The sequence below is a fragment of the Gopherus evgoodei genome, chromosome 3 (genome assembly GCF_007399415.2).
Source record: "Gopherus evgoodei ecotype Sinaloan lineage chromosome 3, rGopEvg1_v1.p, whole genome shotgun sequence".
NCBI classification, from domain to species: Eukaryota; Metazoa; Chordata; order Testudines; family Testudinidae; genus Gopherus; species Gopherus evgoodei.
In genome coordinates this window covers 214,304,108-214,327,584 of record NC_044324.1, presented here as the reverse complement: position 1 = coordinate 214,327,584, position 23,477 = coordinate 214,304,108, and the positions used below count along the sequence as shown (strand labels likewise).

At 42.1% G+C, this 23,477-nt stretch overlaps 1 protein-coding gene across 1 annotated transcript; it reads left to right on the top strand.

Moving 5' to 3' along the window:
* The first annotated feature begins 1,734 nt into the window (after nucleotides 1-1,734).
* On the top strand, nucleotides 1,735-19,661 carry LOC115647613 (D-beta-hydroxybutyrate dehydrogenase, mitochondrial-like). Its single transcript, XM_030554312.1, has 4 exons — nucleotides 1,735-2,074; nucleotides 12,539-12,691; nucleotides 15,282-15,412; nucleotides 18,745-19,661. The coding sequence occupies exons 1-4, from the start codon at nucleotides 1,735-1,737 to the stop codon at nucleotides 19,090-19,092; spliced, it is 972 nt and encodes a 323-aa protein (XP_030410172.1). The 3' UTR covers nucleotides 19,093-19,661.
* Nucleotides 19,662-23,477: the final 3,816 nt, after the last annotated feature.

Sequence of the window (23,477 nt, the reverse complement as noted above, 5' to 3'; positions counted from 1 at the left end):
AAGGACAACATTTAGTTCTTGTTTTCCTGGTCGTCTTTACAACCATGAGGACTAGAATCAGACATATTTTAAATGAAAGAGTAGATTTCAAAGTACAAAGTGCCAAAAAGGACTGGCAAAGAGAGAACCCTACAGAAAATTCTAGAGCAGAAGAATCACATAATGCCTGGGGTCATCCCTATAATAAATCTAATCTGGATTCCAACACCAGTTTCTCAGGGTCTGTTGGCACAGTGACCTTACTAAAATCACAGACCATAATTAATACATTGTACAAGTAAGGCGCAAGAGTTGTTTTAAAATCATTTCAGTAAATCACACTGAGAACAATCAAGGGCATTTTCATTTACAAATGTCACTGTCCTTTGAAATATTGGATCTCTTTTGGTAATAAATCTGCCTTGAGGATCTGCTTTCATTACCATATGGGTAGAGAGAAGGTTAGAGAAACCATCTTTCTGCTTATAAATGGAGCATATCTGATACAGAAACCATTGGGACACAATAAATATGCCATTTTTACAATCACCTTTGGGAGTAGAGCAGCACTTCAACTTTTAATTTAAAAAAAAGAGTTTCTAGTTCTTATGAGTATGAAAAGTATCAGAGGGCAGCTGTGTTAGTCGTATCCACAAAAACAACAAGGAGTCAGGTGGCACCTTAAAGACTAACAGATTTATTTGAGCATCAGCTTTCATGGGTTAAAAAACCCACTTCTTCAGATACACTAACAGAGTTATTTGGGCATAAGTTTTCATGGGTAAAAAACCTCACTTCTTCAGATGCATCTGAAGAAGTAAGGTTATCTGAAGAAGTGAGGTTTTTTACTCACAAAAGCTTATGCCCAAATAAATCTGTTAGTCTTTAAGGTGCCACCCAACTCCTTGTTGTTTTTAGAGTCTGAAACTGATTTTCCAAATGTGGACCAATGCCAGGTTGTCTGAAGAGAAATTGAAACAAGTGCGTAGGGGCAAGAACTGCCTCTCTTATTCTTAATATGTTAGCTCTCAACTCTAATTATGGTCCCTCAATTGGCAACATTGTGAACTATTTCAATGCTAATCATTTTAGCAGAAAGAACAGGAATAATTGTGGCACCTTAGAGACTACCCATGAAAGCTTATGCCCAAATAAATCTGTTAGTTTCTAAGGTGCCACAAGTCCTCCTGTTCTTTTTGCGAATACAGACTAACAGGGCTGCTACTCTGAAACCTGTCATTGTAGCAGAGGTATCCAGCTCCCCTGGGACTGTGAATGGCTTGTCCTTAGAAGACCAGCACTTTCTACTCCAATCCAATCCGTGTGCGGAACAAACCCAGCCATCGGACAGGGATCACGGCTGCTCTGGCTACATCTTTCCCATCTCTTCCTTTAAGATTATTCCTTTGCACGTGGTAACTATCAAACAAGATCAATACCCTGTGGGAAATAAATGCCTGAGCTATAACAACAACTTTCCTCAGAAAGTTCGGGGTAAATCTGGTTCACGATGCCAGGGGGGCCCTACATTTCCCTCCCAGCTGGGGGCCACCCTGGGGAGAGATGCCCTGAATCCCAATGTGTGTGTGACCTGCCCCTGCCCCGTGCTGTGTGTGGCTGGAAGCGTCTTTCTCCGCTCACGGGGCAGGGAAATGCTCCCCGCAAAGGGGAGGAGGGGGCGGATTTCTCTCTAACGACCTGCCCTGTGCGGCGACAGGGGCCAGACGGAGCAGAGCTGGGAGAGGCGCAGCCACCATGTGGGAAGCTCCCGCGCTGCTGCTGCTGCTGCTGCTGCTGGTGCCGCTGGCGCTGCTGGCCAGGCTCCCGCGGCAGGCAGCGCTGCAGCCCGCCGGCCGGGCGGTGCTCATCACCGGCTGCGACAGCGGCTTCGGGCACCTGCTGGCGCTGCGCCTGCACCGCCTGGGCTTCACCGTCTTCGCCGGCTGCCTCTGCCCGGGCGGGGAAGGGGCGCGGCGGCTGCTGCGGGAAGCCGCTTCCGGCTCCGGCCGCCTGCGGGTGCTGCCGCTGGATGTCACCCGGGAGCGGGACGTGGCCGCGGCTAAGGAGTTTGTGCTGAGCAACCTGCCGGAGACAGGTGAGAGCATCCTGCGCCCACCTCCTACTCCGAAGGCAGCGCGTTCACACGGCGCTGCTCCGGGCTCCGGCTCCTGTCCTCTGCCCCCGGCTGCCACCTGCCAAAGGCCCTTCCCAGAGACAGCAGCCACTCGCCCTCTGCACCGGGGCCAGGCAATGGGTGGGGGAGCTCGGGACACTGGAGTAAATCCGGAGCAGCGTTTGTACCGGTGTAGGAGCAGGGTGTGGTCCTAGACTCAGGGCTGGGAGTTCAACCAGGGCAGATATGGGGGCAAAAATAGATGATCATCAATAAACTTCCATGTGTTGTAAATTCCTTGGGGCAGGGACTCTGCTGTCTTTGTCTCTTGTCCAGCTCCAAGTTTGCTCTGAGGCTTCATCAGTAAAATGTATTGACCTGGCCATCAAATATCAACGGAAACAAAATTGTAAACAAAGTTCCCCAACGTCCCAACCTCCTCTGCTGGTGCATACCCCTTTTATCTGGGGTATTTCATAACCCTGCTGTATCCAACCATCTGACAGAGCTGAATACACCATTTGCTGGGAGAGGTGCTGAATATATGCTGCTGGGGACAGAGGTTCATGAAATCTTTCTTCTGAGGTTTGGCTGCTTGGGGTTTGCGCTCCTGGGGTTTGAGCTCAGAGATTTTGGTTGGGATGAACCCAAAATTCAGCTGGGACTACTCTCAGCCATTTTTTTGAGACTTAGCCATAAACCCACCCAAACTGTTGTTAATTTGTCCTGTGGCTGCACCTAGGAGGCCCTACATGGACCCAGGACCCCTTGTGTGAGGTGTTGTGCAAACACCGAATAAAAAGACAATCCCTTCCCCCAAAGAGTTTACAAGTATGAGCCGCCAATAAATCTTGACTAATCTTCAAGTTTGTAATAAAAAAGGAAACCCACCGAGTGTTGCTTGTCTGCGGGTTTCTTTGTGAGTATTTTGCACAGATCTAATCACAGGTTGTAATTGGTAGGAGAGCAAATTAAGATGTACAAGCAAGAGAGAAAAAAAGTTGCTTCGGGAGTGATTTGAAAAGAGGCGAATAAATTCAGGAAAGCTGCAGAAAGGAAGGCTCTTGTACCAAGAATGACCAATTATTTATCATTCTAATGTTTTGTGTTATAAAGCTAGTGCATAGGACTTGGTCAGATTTGGGATGGATATTGAAAAGCAAATGCAAAGTCTAAGCCTTATACGGTGTGACTGGCTGACCTGACACCAAAGGGAGCGGAGGGGAGATGTGCTCATTTGAACTCCTCATTGGACATGTTACCCATGGTAGCAAAAATGAGGCAATTTCTCTTAAATTAGGGACAGCATGTAACCAGAATTGCGTTGTCAGCTGGGCATGCTAGAGATAGAAGAGTGCACGGGAAGCCTCCTTGGACCAGCTCCCTGTGCCACCTGCACAGCAGAAAGGTCAAATTTCCCTCTAGCATGAGCAATGAGATCCATGCAGGAGGACACCTTTGCCTGCATAGAGCTGCATTAATTTCAGCAGGGCTGTGTACTAACACAAGTGCACCCACAATGATTTCTCTGCAGAACTGGATGGTTGGGCACAAAGTTGGTGAGGGGATGACAGCACCCATTAGCCTCCACATGATACATGAACTTAAGGTACATTATATTGTCCAAAATAATCACAAGCAGCACAAATCCCTGTTTATCCTATCAGAATAGTGTTAGACTGCCATGAGTGAACTTACTGGATCCAAAGCATGCACAAATTAATATGTGCCACGCAAGGCAAAACTCTTTATAGACTTAAGTCTGCAAGGCGTAAACACTTCTATTATCCATTGAAGCCAATGGAGTTGCATCGGGGATGGATGTAGCCCAGTACATTTACTCAGTACTTTGCAGCAGAAGTTAAGTGCATTTGTAATTCTGAACAAATGATTTTCATGAACACAAAAATTATAATGAAGAATAAAGCACATGACACAACCATGGAAATGCAGGCCACATTCTTGACTAGCTTGTTAGGATATGTCATGGTGAAGAACAAGAATATAGAAAGTAAACAAAAGCACAGAAGCCTCTCATTAAGTATGTGTATTTATGGGTTATCCTGACCTCAACTGATTAAGTCTTCCCCTTTTAAGTTCTTTCCCCAGCTTTAGAAACAGCAGCTGAATCCCAAGGGTGTTTATAGGCTAGACAGAGCCCAGGGACTTAAAGGAACATCACGCTGAAACTTCTGTTCAGGGGCAATTAGTTGTACCTTATACCAAAGCAGTAGCTGGCATCTATTCAGCAAAATCTTGATTAATAAGGTTAGCTTGCCAAATTGGGGGTATTATGAAAGACTCTTACGGCAAGGCCTGATTCATGGGGGCAGCAGGGAAGGGAATTTTCCAGGGATTATGCTTGTTGATTCAGCTCATTTACACGTATCAGAGGGGTAGCTGTGTTAGCCTGGATCTGTAAAAGCAGCAAAGAATCCTGTGGCACCTTATAGACTAACAGACGTTTTGGAGCATGAGCTTTTGTGAGTGAATACCCACTTCGTCAGATGCATGTCATTTACACGGAATGTCCAGATCATGATATATACATGATCTTAAATTGATCTAGACTTTTAAGGCCTGATCCAAAGCCTAAGAGAGTCAGTGGAAAGATTCTCCTTGCCTTAAATGGGCTTTGGACCAGGCCCTTAATGAGACAGTTATACCTATTCTGTTATATTACATTATACATAATCAGGATCTTGTATGTATTATACATCTGATGATGGCCTTTCACTTTTTTGTTCAACCTCTCTGCTTGAGCAGCTATTGAGTGTGCCATGGAGAAAACCAGGTAGTCAAAAGGTAAAGTGGTTTTACAAATCCTACCAGCATGTACTTTACTTCTAAATTACTAAGCAATCTTTCTCCTACAGTATATTAAGTACAATGGAGCCACTGGCGTAATTTAATATCTGATTCAATACAGTGAATTCCAAAGGCCTTATTAGTGGTTTGCACAATATAGGGGCGTAAAACATTAATTTCAAGTGGCACAAAAGCCGAGAAACCGATGTATGTGGGATTGACATTAGCAACCTCCCTCCATGGGCTTCTTCAACAAGCCAGGATGTAGTGTGATCCATCTCTTTAATTATAATGGGCTAGGTTGTGCCCTCCCTCCTTTCATGATTGTCCTGTATGCAGGGGCACTGGAACAATTTGTATCATGGTGGTGCTGAGAGCCATTGAACCAAACTGTAAACCTTGTATATAATGAAAACCACTTCAAATGAGGAGTGCTGCAGCACCCCCAGAACCCATAGTTCCAGCATCTATGCCTGCGTAGGTGGACAGAGTAAGGACCCTGCCTCCTTTGTGAGGCCTGGATAAGGGTCTCCTAGAATTTCTAACATTGTGCACATGGGAGGACACAGTGGTTTAGAGACTGTTTCTGAGTTGCTCGCCTCCTCCTTCCTATTTCTCTAGAGCAACTCACCGTAAGAGGGTGGGCCAGATTTATGTGTGGGTGGGTGTTTTGTGTGATAGGATGAGGTGCTCCTTAATGCGGTGTAACCAGTTACTTTCTCTGCAGTGCAACCTGGAGCTCAGAGCATGTATGGTCTCCAGGGGACATTTCACCTCCCAGGTTAGCCCAATATTTCTGAGGGCCTAACTCTGCAGCCCTTACTCACATCATTCACTTCCTTGGGACTCTTGATGAAAGCTATTCACCTCAGTTGATTTCACTTGGACTCCTTGTCCAAGTAAGCACTTCCTAGTGTGAATAAGGGTTGCAGAATCAGAACCTAAATGAATGAAACATTAAAATGAGAACCTCATCTCCCTTGTCTTAAAAAAATTATAGATAAAATTCTACATCTCATTAGGCTAAATATTATTTAGCCACTAGATAAGTACTGCACTCTGAGTGCTGCATAGAGTTCCAGACAAAATGTAGTGCCTTTTAAACAAATCCAGATCAAGCAGGAACTCAAGCTGTCTAGAAGTGTTCACTTGTGCCTGTAGATACAATAGTTTTTTATAATAAATTCCTCCTGCTTAAGAAGGACTGTGATCCTGGAATTCCATATGCTGTGACACAGATTAGGCAGTATTATTTCATGCATAATAATGACCTTCCAGCCAAATCTTCCAAAGGGGCCACAGATTTTGGGTGCCTCAGTACAAAGACTTCAGTGGGAGTTGCGGGTGCTCTGCACCTTGGAATATTGGGCCTAAGTGACTTGTTTATCAGTAACAAAAAAAAAAACAACTAAATTAGTGAACCATTTGGATAACGGTTTTAATACAAATTTTGATACAAATGTCGCAAATGTATTTTTTGGGAAAAGCAATCTTTCTTTAAAAAAGTCAATTTTTTCACCTATTTTTCTGTCTTTGAAAAAAAGTACATCTTTTTGTTTTGTTTTTTCACAAAAAAAACTCTTTTCATTCAGAAAAAATCTAACCTGTGTAATCATGACCTACAACTACCTACATGGGGAGAACATATCTGATAGCAGATAGCTCTTTATCTAGCAGATGTGGGTAACAAGATCCAATGGCTGGAACTTGAAACTAGACAAATTAAAGGTTAAAAAAAGGAGCACATTTTTAACAGCGAAGGTAATTAACTACTGGAGCAGTTTATGAAGGGATCTGGATTCTATATTATACCCAATCTTTAAATCAAGATCAGATATCTTTCTGAAAGATATGCTCTTGTTCAATCACAAGTTACTAGGCTTGATGCAGAAATCCTTGGTGAAATTCTTTGGACAGCCTGATGCCGGAAATCAGACTAGATTATCATAATGGTCCCTTCTGACCTTAAAGTCTATGAAAACATCTTTCATTAGAATAAGTTCACCTAAGGTTTCCCATTCTAACTGACGAGGATAGCTAGTTTCTAGTTTTAAGTATTGCTGAAGAATTTTCTGACGCTCTTAATACCGTGAAGAATACAATTGTATGCATGAAAGTGGTGTTGGAAATTTTTGAGTCACTAAACAGACGTGATCTGGCAAATAGCTGTCTTCTGAGCCCCCTTTCTTAACTGATAGGCCAATATTGTGTCATCTTTGTTTCCTTTGTCATAAAAGGAGTATTTATTCACTCTTTTTCTCTAAGGAGCTGATTCAGTTTTCCTCTAGTGTTTATTACATCTCTAAATAATATTTCCTCCACTTTGGCCTTCTGCAGAACATCCATTACTATTTGTATTTCACTATCACCTAGAGACCCCAGAGAACATCAGGGCTGCATTGTGCTAGGCATATATATACACGTGGTAAGAGACATGCTCTGTTCTGAAGACCTTATGGTCTACATAGATAAGACAAGCAGAAGATAGGGAATTGAGGAGCAGAGAGATTAAGTGATTAGCCCAAGGGAATCCGTGAGAGACCAGGAATGGCATCCAGATCTCCTGAATCACTGGATCACTGTTGCCTTAACCTAAAAAGCATCCTTCTTCCCAAGTCCTAACCTATGTTCTCCATCTTTTCTAGGGCCCCTCTGTAGGCTGCAGGTCCTTTGAACATCGTTCACTCATCAGGATTGCTTTGGCAGCTTTCCGTAACACATCATCACGACAGCACTGTGTTCCTCGTTTGCCATGTTCTCTGACATATCACTTCTCACGTTTTTAAGGCTGTTCTCCTTTTGTAACATAGTGTTATGTGGGACCTAATGCTACTGGACCCATGGGAAGTCATACTTCAGCAAAATCAGTACCAAATCAGATACCAAAGTACTGGTAATACTTGATTGGATACTCTCTCTCTTTATAGATTGTTTCTCTCTGTTGAGCTATGGTCTATTCTAGACTATAAAACCAGGTGCTTCTGAAACTTGTTTTCCATGGATATGTTGCTTTCTCTAGACAATTTCTGACAATTGTGGATTCCAGGGGTCTGTTATCCCTTTTTATTTGTTTTCAGGGCTAGGAACCCAGTTAACATTTCCTGCTTTGTAGATGGTTCCCTTAATACATTTAGTCAGAGGCCTTGTTATCGTGCTTAGGTCTGAGAAGGTTGTGTCATTCAGAGCCTGATCTAAAGCCATGGAAGTCAATAGGCATCTTTCCACTGACTTTAACGGGCTGTGGATCGTTATTTATTATAGTAATCCTCTTGTCATAAAAACATACCCTGCAGTAAGATGTCTCCCAGCTGTTCCCCTTACAGTTGTCTCAACTCACAAGGAGAGTCCTCATTTAATTAACCTCTCTTCTTTTCCTCCTTGTTATAAGTGGTTGCATAAACTTTACTTTCCAATAATTGTTGTCTTTTATAAGGGAAGATGTGTTCCTCACAGGGCTGTAACGTCAAGATCTATTTTTTCAGGTGATTAAGTACTTTCTTCCGCTTGATTGGATTGTTCTGTCTGTGTACATTCCTTGAAAATACCTTTAAATTCTTGAATCTGATATTTCTGAATCTATTATCCAGGATAGGTCCACGCTATTATATTTTTCTTCCAGTTTGCCTGCAGTCATGTACTCAATCTGGCAACAATAGCAATCATGACAACAGAACAATGTAATCAAAACCACCAACTATTCTTGGAAAGAAGCTATTCTGATTAAGGCACTGGTCTGGGACTCTGGAGACTTTAGTTCCATTCCTGCCACAGACTCCCTGTATGACCTTGGGCAAGGCACTGGATCTCTCTGTGTCAGTTTTTCATCTGTAAATGGGAAATAATGTGTCTTTTGTCTGTCTCATCTATTGATATTGTAAGCTCTTCAGGAAAGGGACTGTTACTCTGTATCTTAAAATACTTAAAATACTTACGCTGTATATCTAAAATACTTAAAACAATGGGTCCCCAATTTTGGTTATGGCTTCTAGACTCTACTGTAATCAACATCATCATCACTATGGAAGATGGTATAACACAGAGCCTTCATTACTGAAACACCCTCTTAAACTATTTATAACATAACAAGCAGAGCTAAACGAAAAGTGGCAAGTATGTTTCAAATGAAAAAAATAAAAATAAAAAATGATTTTTTAAATGTTTCAGTTTTTGAAACCACACAAATACACACAGAAATAAATAAATCAGTTTTTTTCTTCCTCTCTCTCCCCTTTTTTCTTTTTCTCCTTTTTTCATTTTGTCACTGAAACGGAGGTGGGAAAGGGAAAGAACAGGGAAGTGGGGGGAAATGAAAGATTTCCATTGGAAAAAAATATCAGTTACATTTTGTTTTAAAAAAGACCATTTTTTATCAGAAAAAAAGTTCAGATGAATTTTTTCAACCAGTTCTAATAACTGTACTTTTTTCAGTGGATTCTGAATTGCCAACACACTTCAATACATGTAAGGAAGCAGGAATATTTGCTAACAATATATTTCACAGAACCAGTAACCCAACTGGCATCTATCTTGTAACACGTTCTCTGGTTTTATATTCCATAAAACGTGTGGTTAAATACTCCCTTCCACATACAAAATTTCCCTTCCTGTCTGACTGCTCATGCATAACCTGGAGAATCTCAAAAATAATTAAATTTGATATTGCAAAAGAGAAATAAACCTAGAGACAGTACATTTTTTATGTTGCTTTTCACATTTTTCACCCTCTTTTCGTCTTGGATTCTCATTTGCGGATTTAGAGTGCAGTTTCCTATCCAGGGAACTATTTAGATTGACAGACCATGGGCTTCACTGCCCAGTAGCCTTTTGCAAGAAGTCAAGGAGTTTATTAGCTTCTTATGGATGTGCCGAAAGATTTGGGTTTGTTGTAAAGAATATGCAGCTTTGCAATGTGCCACACTGCAGATGTGTACCCAGCTCCATAAGATTTTATATATTTTTAAACCAGAGTGAATTGTATTATATTTTTCTCTGTTTCTACCCTAACATCAGAAAGAACATCAGGATACCTTCTTTATATGAAAGAGACATCGTTTCCTGTGGCAGGGATAGGAGTTTTTCTTTGTCCTTGTGAGAGCCTACTCCCCTTCCTGGAAGCCCCACTAATCTTAAATGAGGTCTCCTAAAGTGAACCTCCAGATCCTCTAGTTTATCTGTTAATCTTTGTCCTCAGAATCCATTTTAACGACCATGGTGTTAGTGAGACTCTCCCCCCAGTCCTCTAATTCTGTTTGCAGTTTCAGTCCTTCTGTTTCTGATAGAATCTGTACTTTGCCCAATGGCTGTCCAGCACTCAGAAACTGCCATGAGCTCAAGTGAATGTGTGTGTGTGGGAGGGGGGCACAATTTCTGAGAGCTGGATAAACATTGACTGAGATCCTGACCAAGCACTGCCTTGACATCTGGAAAGATAAAATCTAGTGAAACCAGCCTAGTGGCTTTGCAAAGGCAGCTGCGAGAGAGGAGAGTCTGAGCAAGGAGATCCTGGAGCCTGCTCCACTGGGGTGGTCTTGGGAGAGGCGTGATAATATCCATTAGGTCTGTGAGCGACGCTGCTTCCCTAGCCAGGAACCTTGCTGGTGTGGTTGCAGCAGGCTGTGGTCCCTCCTACAGCTTTGTAGCCATAGATAACTGGGCAGATGCCCAGCACCCCATGTCAGGATTAAGAGGAAAGATTCCATTACCCACTCCAGCCCCTACAAATACACCATTTTCACTGATTCTGTGTAGGGCATGTGAAACTGACCATTTGTATCAAATGCTGCCTTCAGATAACAATGTGCAAGGCCCCTGGCAGGGCTCACAGTAAGCAGTAAGCAAAGATGACGAACCTGGGAGAGACTTAGGGGAAGTCTTCACTGCAAAATTAAATCAACCTAAGTTACGTTGATGTACAGCCACTGCAGTAATTAAATCGCTTTCGCATGTCCACACTGCACTCCTTGCGCTAGTGGTGCGTGTCCTCACCAGGAGTGCTTGTACTGACTGTACTGTCATTCTGGGGCATTGTGGGATGGCGTCTGAAAGGCAGCAATGGTCGGTATAAGCCCAGTGTCTACACTGACCTAACTACAGCGACCTAAGTGCTACACCTCTTGCAGAGGTGCAGTTGTTAAGTCGGCGTACTGGGCAAGTTACATTGATTGGAGCCATATTTTTGTATAGACACTTGTAGTTAGGTCAACATTACGTTAACCTAACTCAGTTATTGAGTCTAGTACACACCTCCCTATGTGCTTCTTAACTGCTGCACAGGTATTACAATGCTGGTCAGCCTGGAAATACCTGCAACAAGTATCTGAGGACGGGATCTGGAGTAATGTTTTTGACTCAGTCTCATCTTTTAAAATGACTTAGGAGTCTAAGTCCATTGACTTTCAATGGATGTGGGCTTCTAAATACCAAATCACTTTGGTGCTTGAGGGGGAGGGATAGCTCAGTGGTTTGAGCATTGGCCTACTAAACCCAGCATTGTGAGTTGAATCGTTGAGGGGGCCACCTCAGGATCTGGGGCAAAATCAGTACTTGGTCCTGCTAGTGAAGGCAGGGGGCTGGACTTGATGACCTTTAGGGTCCTTTCCAGTTCTATGAGATAGGTATCTCTGTCTCTCTCTACATATATACTTCTTAAAATAGGATTTAGGCTCCTAAGTTACTTAGACACTTTTGAAAATGTTACCATTTGGCCTTTAGTCTGCTTAATATTGTTTTCACAAAGGTGGTCTGAGTTACATAGGCCTGGTCTACACTACGCTGTTAAACCGATTTTAACAGCATTAAGTCGATTTAACGCTGCACCCGTCCACACTACACTGCTCTTTATATCGATTTAAAGGGCTCTTTAAATCGATTTCTGTACTCCTACAAAACGAGAGGAGTAACGCTAAAATCGATATTACTATATTGGATTAGGGTTAGTGTGGACGCAAATCGACGTTATTGGCCTCATTATTTTACAGAAGCTACCCACAGTGCACCGCTCCAGAAATCGACGCTAGCCTCGGACCATGGACGCACACCACCGAATTAATGTGCCTAGTGTGGACGTGCACAATCAACTTTATAATATCTGTTTTATAAAATCGGTTTAAGCTAATTCGAATTTATCCTGTAGTGTAGACGTAGCCATAGTTACATGTAGTTAAAATACTTTGGTGCACTATTTTGGCAGCAGAAAGTGGCCTCCCAGATCATGTTACTCATAAATAACTTAAGGAGACAATATAGTGAATGATTATTAAATAGTGCTCAACAGTCTGATATGGTCCAGATAATGGCCACAATTATGTTGCTTCCTTAAGAAAAATATGCACATGCTTATGAATACAAACCTAAAATATAATGTAGCAAAGGACTTATTTCAGATTGCTCTCATTGTGGTGTTCGGTGATAATTCAATATATAAGCTGCTTGCAAGAGCTCGGCTTTATTCTAGGTCAGTTCCAACGGGGTGGGCTTTAGAGTGCCTCACCCAGCCTCTGTCTGGGAAGCCTAGTCCTCAAATGCACAGACCAAAATGACGCCCATTTTATGAACATTGTTGAAGCTCTGACGGTGTTGTATCCAGTTTGTCTGGTGGTTAAATATGTTGCAATCAGGAGAAAATTTTTCCCCCTTCAGGTTTTTGGGGACTGGTGAACAATGCTGGAATATCGACATTCGGCGAGACAGGGTGGCTGCCTATGGAGAAATATGAAAAATTTGTGGATGTGAATCTCCTTGGGTGTATAAGGACAACGTTGGCATTTCTTCCCCTTCTAAGGAAATACAAGGGTAATCCTAATCCAATGTCATCTACAGTTGTAGAATAATTAGTTTACTATAGTTAACTGAAACAAAACCAGTACGTTGTCCAATTTCCTGAAATGTTACCTAAGAGGACAACTTGATCCTAACAAGAGGACAAGGACGTATAAGGTGAAATAAGTAATTAGTTTTAGTTTATGAGGAATCAATGACATCAATATCTGTGATTGAAAACAGAGGGAAATGCTGAATGATAGTTGTTAGCATTCTTCCTTCGAGTGCAGGAGACTCAGCATTGGCACTGGGACACATGCAGCATGGGCAAGGACTTGCTCTGGTATTTAGATTGTACTATTTTATTGTTCTTTGCTTCTGGGAGGAAAGATGATCTTGTGGAGAAGGACTCAGGAGATCTGAATTCAATTTTGGCTCTGCCACAGGTTGTCTGAGTTTGAGGGCTGGTTCCTTAATCTTTCTGTGTCTCTGTTGTCCCCATTGAACAGATTGGGGATAATAATATTTCCTTTCTTCCACCTTTTGTCTTTATTGCCTTAAGCTCTTCGAGGCAGGGATTGTCTCCTACTACGTGTGTGTACAGGGCCTCTCACAATGAGGTCTCGATTGAGGTCTGGAGGTGCTACTGTAACACAAAATTAGAAAGGACCCTGTGATCCAGAAATGGATGCTTTTATCCTACCATTTATCCCTTAGTCACAAATACACAGCTGTTCAGCCTCCTAGTAACACTGCTTATGATTTTTCAATATACGGGAAAAAATGTAATGAATCCTTAACACACTGTAAAATGAATGGCCATGTTACGCACATATCACAAGAACACAGCACTGCGTGTGCCTCTTTAGAAGCTATGGAAGTGCTATATTGCTAATGTGTGGGACACGGTCACTCTTCTTCTATGATATGTCGCTGCTGACACTCTATCACCTAGATCCTGCAAAGACTTTTATGCATGTGCTTAACTGTAGGCACTGTATGGTGATCCATTGATGTTATTCCTGAAACACTGCCATGATTGTAACAACTTATATTTTGTCTGACCCCAGCGCCCTCTCATTCTGGCCAATGAAGATAGGTCCCGTGCAACGGAAGTGCAGAGTGATTCTGGAGTGGCCAGGCTGCCCTGAGGTTCCTGGGCCATTGTGTCTTCCTAGCACAGTACTTAGTACAATAGCACCTAGATGCCAATATCAGAGTCTCATTGTATTGAGTGCTGTACATACATACACATACTCTGGGCTTGTCTACACTAAGGGGGGAGATCGATCTAAGTTAGCATGAATAACGTAACTGAAGTCGACATACTTAGTTCTACTTACTGCAATGTCTTCACAGCGGTGTGTCGATGGGATATGCTCTCTCATCGATACCCCTTGCGTTTCTCACGGAGGTGGAGTACCTGAGTCAATGCTAGAGCGATCAGCAGTTGATTTATCACATCTATACTAGACATGATAAATTGACCCCCACTGGATTGATCGCTGCCCGTGCAGACATGCCCTAAGATGCAATCCTTGAGCTGAACAGTTCACATTCTAAATAGGCAAGGCAGGGAAAAGGAAATACTGTGATCCCCATATTACAGGGGAGCTTTGAAGCACAGAGACATTAAGTGGCTTGCCAAGGTCACCTGGTGACTCTGACACAGGAGTTGAACCCAGATCTCTTGAGTCCTTAATCACAAGACCATCCTGCCTCTCAGTACCTAAGGTATCATCATACATGTAAACATTTCTGGTTCTATGGTATAATTATTTGTGCAGCTATAGGAGTAAGTTGTTGAGATGGGCCAGAGCACAATTCCTTGTTCTGGATACCTTTGAACTTCAGTAGACTGGTACATTTGACAAAAATCATAAAATGATTATAACAATGGCACAAGCCATGGAAATCACCGCCAAATGGAATGAGAAGACACACATTAGTGGAAATTAAACTACCTTTCCAGGGCTAACCTTCTTTGAAGTCCATGAAGTTGCACTGGTATAAAACTGGTGTTACAGTGAAATCAGACCCATCATGATGAATAATTAGACACTGTCTCTCTCCCCTACTACAATCCTCCTTTTAGATGCACAAGCCCTTCATTTTTATTTCTTTTATTTACGCACTGATTTCAGGAGTTGCCTTGCTGCAATCTGTTTCCTCCTCTCTGTGAAGTAGTTATACAATTCCTGGTCTTCCACAGTTTCCAGAGAGGACCCGGATATATTTCACCAAGGAGCTCAATAAATGTAGGAATTTCGTGGGTCAGGGAATCTCTAGTTGCTGCTTAAAGCATGGATCTTTGCATTTATGTCCTCACGCTACACTCTTTATATCTGAACTTACTGGCTCAGAACTGGTAGGATGCAAGTTGTGACTATATTACACTTAATCTGGTTCAGCACCTGCAAATAACCAAGAAATGAGACTTTTGGAGGAAGCTTGGTTTTCTGAGCTACAGAGCTGAACATACTATAGTAAGGTTATGCTAGGAATGCACATCTTAGCCTCGATGCAGAGTTAGGCAGTTATGAGGGAAAGGTTATGAGGGAAACAAGGGATTTAAATATGAAGTTATTTGAACATTTGAACAATGTTTCTTTTCCCCCTCCAGGACGTATGGTCTTTATGTCTAGTGTTACTGCATACTTTACTTTGGGGAATGGCGTTTACTCTATGACCAAAGCAGCCATAGAAAAATTTTGTGATGCCTTAAGACTGGAAATGAAGAAGTTTGGAGTGCTGGTAAGATAGTTATTCAGCTATTTTCCCTCACAAAAGCTGTTTATATATTTCAGGAATAACCATTAATTTTGCGGGAAGAAAAGATGTATTCTATATTTATATAGCACCTTTCCTCCTGAAACTCTATACACATCACCGACCTGCCGTTATTTCTGGGGTGGAGGGAAGCAAGCAGCTGACGCAGAGGATATTGCATATTGATGAGGGGAAAGGGACATTTTGGCCAAGCAGACTCTTACTCTTGTGAAAAAACATATTTAAAAGTCCCTCCCGGTAAACAGCATGTAAATGCTTATAATAACACTGGAAAGATAAAGAGCCGAGTCAACCCTGGGATTCCAGCCTCTGATTCCAGGATGTCTAAGATACAGCTTCTTCTAGGATTTATGCTGGTTTCTAGGTATGTGATCCCCAGTGTGGCCTAGTGGATAGGATACCGGCTTGGGAGTTGGGTGCTCTGGCTTCTATTCCGAGCAATGTGGGACTTTGGGAAGACACCTCCCCTGTGTTCCCCCTCCCATCCTTTGTGTGCCTCATCTGTTTACATTGTAAGTTCTCTGGGGCAGGAACTGTCTCTCTCCCTGAGTTTATACAGTGCCTGTCAAGACGAAGAGGTTGAAACAACACACTGTAACTAAACCTTCCCTTCAGTGGGGCTGCTGCTTGCGAGGATGAGGACTTCAAAAGTGAGTGGTGCGGGGTAAGAAGGGAGTGGGACCAGGTTGCCCAGGGAGTACATTGACCTGGTGTCTTTCACTCACAGAGCTCCTCTGGAGTTTCCAGAAGGAGGTGAAGGTTCACTCCTCTGGTAGAAAACCTGAGTGCAGGAGACATCCCTCCCCACTAGATTGCCAGCGGCTGCGCTGATGGTGAATATACACCCCCTGAACCAGGGCTCCTCTGCTGATGGAACACTAATGAGCAAACCTAAAGCTTAGATCACTGAACAGCTCATCTAGCTTTGTCCCTTTGAATCACTCCTCATTTAGTGCTCACTAAATGTTCCCCCTGAAGTAAATACTACAGCAAAGACTAACCGTATGCACTGCTCACAGCAGTTTGGTTGTGGAAAAGCTGTTGCTGTGTTTCAGCAGCCGCCCCCTTTTGGAAAACAGTATAAAATCACTTGCATTATACACTTTGAAATACCTACGACACGATGAGGATTTGAACTGCTTAGCTAAGGATAATCTTTAGTGCATGGAAGTGCTTAGTTTAAGAGGTTAGCTGTTCTATTTGCTTGGACTTTAATGTTCAAAACTATATTTCTCTAATAATTACCTTGCAAATAAATATAGTGGTGGTATTTATGAAAATTACTTTTATATCCACTCACTATGGGCTAATCTGTGGCTGGCCCTTAGCTAGTCCCCCTTGTCCCCTTCACTGCACAGCCCGCCTAAAGGCTGGCAGAATGCGTCTCCTTGAGAGTCTCTCCCTCTTTTCTGGAGCCACTCTCCCAAAAGGGGGCAGGGAGCAGATGGAGCCATGGCTCTACATAAGAACATAAGAACGGCCATACTGGATCAGAGCAAAGGTCCATCTAGCCCAATATCCTGTCTTCCAACAGTGGCCAATGCCAGAGGGAAGGAACAGAACGGGTAATCATCAAGTGATCCATTCCCTGTTGCCCATTCTCAACTTCTGGCAAGAAGAGGCTAGGGACACCATTCCTGCCCATCCTGGCTAATTGATGGACCTATCCTCCATGAATTTATGTAGTTCTTTTTTGAACCATTATAGTGTTGGCCTTCACAACATCCTCTGGCAAGGAGTTCCACAGGGTAACTGTGCATTGTGTGAAAAAAATACTTCCTTTTGTTTGTTTTGAATCTGCTGCCTATCCCCTCTACACATTGGCCAGCCAAACTAACTGCCCACCCAGTGCATAGTATGTTACAACTATTAAAGGGATACAGCAGTTTGTGCTCTCCGTAGCAAGGCAGGCCATTCATCCAGTAAATGGTCCTGCTTTTCTAAGGTTTGTCCCCCATCCTGTACTGAGACAAAACCAGGCATGGTTTTGTCTGGGGGATGCCATTTTGAAGAGTGTGCTGTCCTGCCCTTGCCAGCGTGACCGCATACACATCATGAGTGTGAGGTCCAGTGCTCCTTGCTTTGCATTGGGTCTGTGCTGCCACTTACAACAGGCTGTGGCTAAATGCCACAATCTAACCCTATGGAGTAAATCTACACTATAATTAAAAACTCATAGCCGGCTTGTGCCACCTGAGTTGGGCCTGTGGGGCTTGGACTAAGGGGCTGTTTAAATGCAGTGTAGATGTTCAGGCTGCCTCGCAGCTCTGCAGGGTCCTAGAGTCCATGCTCCATCTCGAGCCTGAATGTCCACACCACAGTTAAACCGCTCCTTAGCCCGAGCCCCTTAGCCCAAGTCTGCTGGCACATGCCAGCTGCAGGTTTTGAACTACTGTAGACAAACCCATAGTGTCACTATTATGCAACACAGGTAGTTTTAACACATATGCTGTTAACCACTTAGCACTAGTCAGATATTCCAAGTCAGATGTGCCTACTGTAGTGCCAAACATGCCCTAACATTCCACTGCGATCTCTGGGACACTAACAGAACAGCAGCACCAATGCAAGCAAGGAGAATGGAGACCCATCAGCAAAGGATTTGGAAACTTTGGATGTAAACCTACACATACAGAAATCAGTGGGAGTTTTGCTACACACTCCAGTGGGATCAGGAACATGATCTTTGTCCCTATATACTTGGAAATCAAAGTCCATCACCTGTTCCTTAGAACTGCTAGGAAAACAGAATTTCCATCCTATGAGAAATTCCAATCTTTCATAATTTTTGTTTCTCTCTCAATGGGACAAAAAGTTGAAATCTCTAAATTTACCATGTAACTGAAACTCAGAACATTTCATTTTGGATCCATCGAACTGACCTTATCAAATTGTTTCATTTAGATAATGTCAAAACATTGTGTCCTGATACTGTTTCATGGTTGTAAAAAATAAAAAAAAGTTATATACATATATAAATATGAAATACACTATATTACACATAAAATATATAAACATAAATAAAAATGTAAGGAAGTTAAAAAAATTAAGCCAAAGTGAAGTGAAACAAGAAAGTTGAAATGAAACAAAGTCAAAATGATATACTCCATTTTGATTGTAATCAACTCATTCCCACGAAACATTTGATTTTGCAGAAGCCACATTTTCCAACAGAACTATTCTGTTAAAAAACAAACAAACAATATCAACGAGCTCTATTGCTCATATTATTTCACTGAATTCAGAGCAGCTGATTATATTCTAATAGTTATTTTCTAATTTTGTTTTCCTTTTAGGTTTGTGTTATTCAGCCAGGAAATTACGCACGTTCAACTAATGTTCAGCCACCAGTCAATGCGGAGCAGATCTGGAATGAACTTAGTGAGGAGGAAAAGGCAGTGTACAGTAAAGAATATGTGCAAGAACGTTCGGACTTTTTCAACAACATACTTAAGGAAGGGTGCACCACAGGCCATGAAGTTGTAGATGCCATGGTGGATGCTTTAATGTCACCTGCTCCCAAAGCACGTTATATGGTTGCGAAGCTAAAGGAAAAACTGTTGGTCTTTATATGCACAGTTTTCCCAACTGTTGTGATGGATTCAATTCTGTCCTATGCACTGAGTAAAGTAAAACTCACATAGCTCTGTGGAGAGAATATTGACCTGTTTCTGGTCTATAATTCAGGTTGGACAACTTTTGTAAGCAAAGGATTTACAGTTTGGTTTAAAGGCCATTGAAGCCAATGGACAGACTCCCATTGACTGGCATGAGCTTTGGATCAGACTCTTATTCAGGACTGTAACTTTTGCATACTGAAATATATCTGGAGTTGAATGTAAAATAATTCACTTGCTGTACTTTGGGATACAGCATTTCTCCACTTCTTGTAAGGATTAACTCACACACTGCTGTATTCCTTGCCTGTTGAATCTAATGCATTTTATTTTTCTATTGAATCTTTCATATGAAAGTACCACAAAATGCTTCCATGTCAGTTATAAGTAGAGTTTACCCTACAAGAGCATTGATGGATACAATCAGGCAGGGATGAAGAATGCAATAGTTTTGAGAGCCTGGAAAAGTATTTTATTGTTTTGTTAGAGGAAGAGCTAGGAATGTTAGGCAGGGAGTGAGAAATGGGCCTTGAAATAGGTTTGAATGGAGACAGAACGGTGCAGAGAACTAGGAAGCCTTAAATGAATTATGAAAGTCCTTACCAATGGAAACAATAGCTACCATTGTGAAGTATTTTAAGCTCACAGATATTTTGCTTAAAATCTGTAACATCAGAGCAAATATGTCATATGCTTTGTAAAATAAATAAGTAGCACATTCCACTTACAAATGAATGTTCATTCCTAATACGATGTATTACCTGCCTCTAATGTCCAAATTAACCAATACATTAAGCTAAAGTGCGGTCAGAGAACTAAACACAAAAGATGGCAAGTCGGCACAATCAGCAGCTAGTAGTTGAGGAAAGTCTGCACACATAGCTTGTAGCTCAGTTTGATGTTTAAGAGGTGCCATTTCTTTCTGTCAATATAGGAATTCATTAAGGGTCTGGTGAAAAATCTATTGAAATCAATGGGAAAAGTATCATTGACCTCAATGGGAGTTGGATCAGAGCCTAAATTTTTTTGGATGTATATGAATTTAGTGCTCACTAAATGTGCTAAATTAACACACGTGAAGCTGCTGCCCCATCAATCTGCATACATCCATACTGGAGACTGCTCCAATCGGTGTTTTCCCCAGGAACTGAAATTAGAGGAGATGTTCGAATTTACAGGGGAGTGAAGGCCGAGGAGCAAGACCATAAGGGTGAAGGTGGGCTGCATGGCACCATAGTAAAAACTGAAAAATGTTTCACAATCATTTTATTAGATTTAACTCATGTTTTAAAAATTATCATACAAATGAAAGTTGGCTACTCAAGCCTTCCATGAAGCACTACATCTACATCCTTCTTGGTTTCTTGTTGTAATTTTGCACAACTCTGTTAATGAACTTCTCAAATGCAGTGTGTTCATCTTTGGTGGCTTTTTGTGTGTCTGGTATTTCTAATCCTTCAACTGATATGCTCATTACTTCATTCATATGATCAGGCAGAAGCTGATTTTTATCAGAATGCAAACTTCTATCAGTGATGAAAAAGAACACTCAACTGTAGCTGTTGCTGTAGCTAGGAGTAGCAAGAGATGCATTCCTGCTTCTTTCATCCCAGGAAACAGCACAAAGATCAAGTTGAGCCACTAGTGACGATTAAAAAAGAAGTTGAAGTCAAATCTTCATTCATTTGTTCTATGACATTCCACTCTGTGTTCAAATTCTCCATTCTGTCCTGATCTCATGGCAGCCCCATTGCTGGTAGTGCTTCACTCCATTCACCTGTCAGTGTTTTATAAGACGGGCATCTTTAAAAGCTATGTAGAGGTTGAGTAGAATCCAGAAGTCGCTGTTGTAGATTTGTAAGGATCAAGTTTGTTCAGCTGGCTTAACAACACTTCTTGTCCTCTTCACTTAAGGATTCGATATAAATGCCTTCATTAGTCAACTTCTGGACTGAAGTCTTTGCTTCTTCCAGTATGTTTTCAATGGAGATCTCTCTGATTGATCCAAGTGTAGCTTCTGTTGCTGGACAAAGATCTGCTACTGTTGAAGCAGATGCCTGGATGGCATTGTTTAATGACCCAAGTGGTTTCAACAGTAGACTTACAAAGAGAGAATGGAAATTGTCTTCTCTGAATGTCTTAGCAAAACTAGTCCACCAGCCTCACTACTTAGGTCCATCCCCTCCTGGTAGATACTTTCCAAAGCCAGTAATAACGACTGCAGTAGTTTTAAGACAATAGCCAAGAATCACTCATGAGAAAGCCAGCAGGTTTTCCCAGGTTGGACTAATTTTAACTTCAGTTCCAGAGCATCATCTATTTTTTTTCCCAAGATGTTCCGTCTTTTTGGACTCTTGTTGAAAAAAGAGTATAACGAAGACTTTAAATTTATGGCTTTTTTAATGTCTTTTCAATATTCTGCAGCTCATACTAGTGCTAGTTGGAGTATCTGCCCTCTGCAGTATGTATAGGAGAGATTAGAGTTACACTTTTCTCTGAGCAAAGCTTGTACTTCATCATGTCTTCTAGAGAAGTTTGCAGCTCTATCAAATGCACAAGCAGCCATCTGGTTGGGGTCCAATTTAAAAGCATGTAACTCTTCTAAAATGTGGGTTATCAGCGATTCAGCTGATGTGTCTTCTATAACCTGATCATCTAGAAATGCATCTCCTGGCCTTCCACTGACATCAAGATAACGTAGGCAATAATTTAATACTTGATTCCCATTTGCACTGGTGCATTCATTAGCCATGTACACAAGTCTTTGTTCATACTTTTCAAACCTATTATGCTTTTTCAGGTACAAGTATTTTACCATATATATGCTTTTAAACTGTGTATTAATGTTTCAATTTCAATTCAAATTTCCAACCAACTAAATAGAATTTTTTTTAAAACAACTAGAACAAATTGGAAAATGACTAAATTGGTAATACCGTACGTAACTAGTTGACCGATGGATGGAAGAGTTCAGGGTTGGTGGCTTTGGGAAACCCCTGGTTACAGGGAAATTGATTTGTATCAGTTGTGTTGGTGATCTCTGTGACACAGATTCTTCCCCCTTTTGAACTGGACTGAGTTCGCCAGCTCATTCCAGGCCTGTCACTGAGGATCCTAGATGGTCATGAATTTTTTTCACAGCAGAGCTGAGACTGATTTGAACCAGTGTCCATTGGCTAATTTTGTTATTAACAGAGGACTATTAAGGGAGGGAGTGCATAGCACAGGAGAATGTTTTTGTAAGAGTTATTAACGAATACAAAGAGAAATAAGAGTATTTAATTTGAGAAAACTGAGGCACATTTCAAGCTCTGCTTCAAACATGTTGCTGTAATCCTGCCTTCCTACTGCAGGTATGTTCTCTGAAATAATCATTACACAAAGGAACAGCAGTAATTCCTTTGGAAGGAGTTATACTAGTACAAAGTAAGTCACTGAGCACATGAGGTTGATTGGTAACTATGATCTGAATCAGGGGCAGTGCATAGCCCAGGAGAAGAATCAAGGAATGCATTGAAACTCGCAGTGTTATAATTCCTCTCCTGAGGGCCCCTTGCTTTGCAGGGGAACAGCAAGTTACTTCATCCCTTGCAGAGAAGCAGTTTACTCCCCACCCCCACCCCATCATGCTTGACTAGCCACATTGGCTACCAAGTAGGGAAGGTCAAACCAGAGCTCTTCTCACTCTGTGGCCCACTCCATCCCTTCCCTTCCACCACCTGCTTGCAGTGGGATTATCAGTTATGTAGCCCTTGCTCTCCTGATCAAGGCTGCACAGGTGAACAGGGTTGGGGCTTCCCATAGACTTAGCAACCCTCCTTCCCCACAAAGCCAAGTTGCTTTAACCTGGGAATTACAGCCATCTTTCCTTACATTAGAAAATCATAGAATATCAGGGTTGGAAGGGACCTCAGGAGGTCATCTAGTCTAACCCCCTTCTCAAAGCAGGACCAATCCACAGATTTTTACCCCAGTTCCCTAAATGGCCTCCTCAAGGATTGAACTTACAACCCTGGGTTTAAGGAGGCTAATGCTCAAACCACTGAGCTATCCCTCCTCTTTAGTGTAGCTATACATTCTTCACATAGGGTAGGTAAACTGTGTGCCTGGCTCACGTGGGGTTAGCATTTGATACACTCCCACACTGAGGTAGCACTTTATGCCTCAAGGAGATCCTTTTAGATCAATGGCACTGCTTGTGGAGAAAGGGACAGCACGTCAGTAGGGGTTTCACAATCCAGCACATGGTCATTCTGCTCCTTCTGTCTCAAAGATGATGTTGCTTTTCCACTACATGCTGTTTTACTTTCCATTTACAGGTTACATTTCCAAGAGGTTCAGCAACAATTCAGGGTTTACAGGAAGAGAGCAGGCATTTCAGAAGAGCTGTTTTCCCAACCCACTTCTGTCTG

Coding starts and splice junctions, on each gene's coding strand:
- LOC115647613 (XM_030554312.1), top strand. CDS start 1,735: ATGTGGGAAGCTCCCGCGCTGCTGCTGCTGCTGCTGCTGCTGGTGCCG. Junction 12,692..15,281: donor CCTTCTAAGGAAATACAAGG/GTAATCCTAATC, acceptor TTCCCCCTCCAG/GACGTATGGTCTTTATGTCT. Junction 15,413..18,744: donor TGAAGAAGTTTGGAGTGCTG/GTAAGATAGTTA, acceptor TTTTCCTTTTAG/GTTTGTGTTATTCAGCCAGG.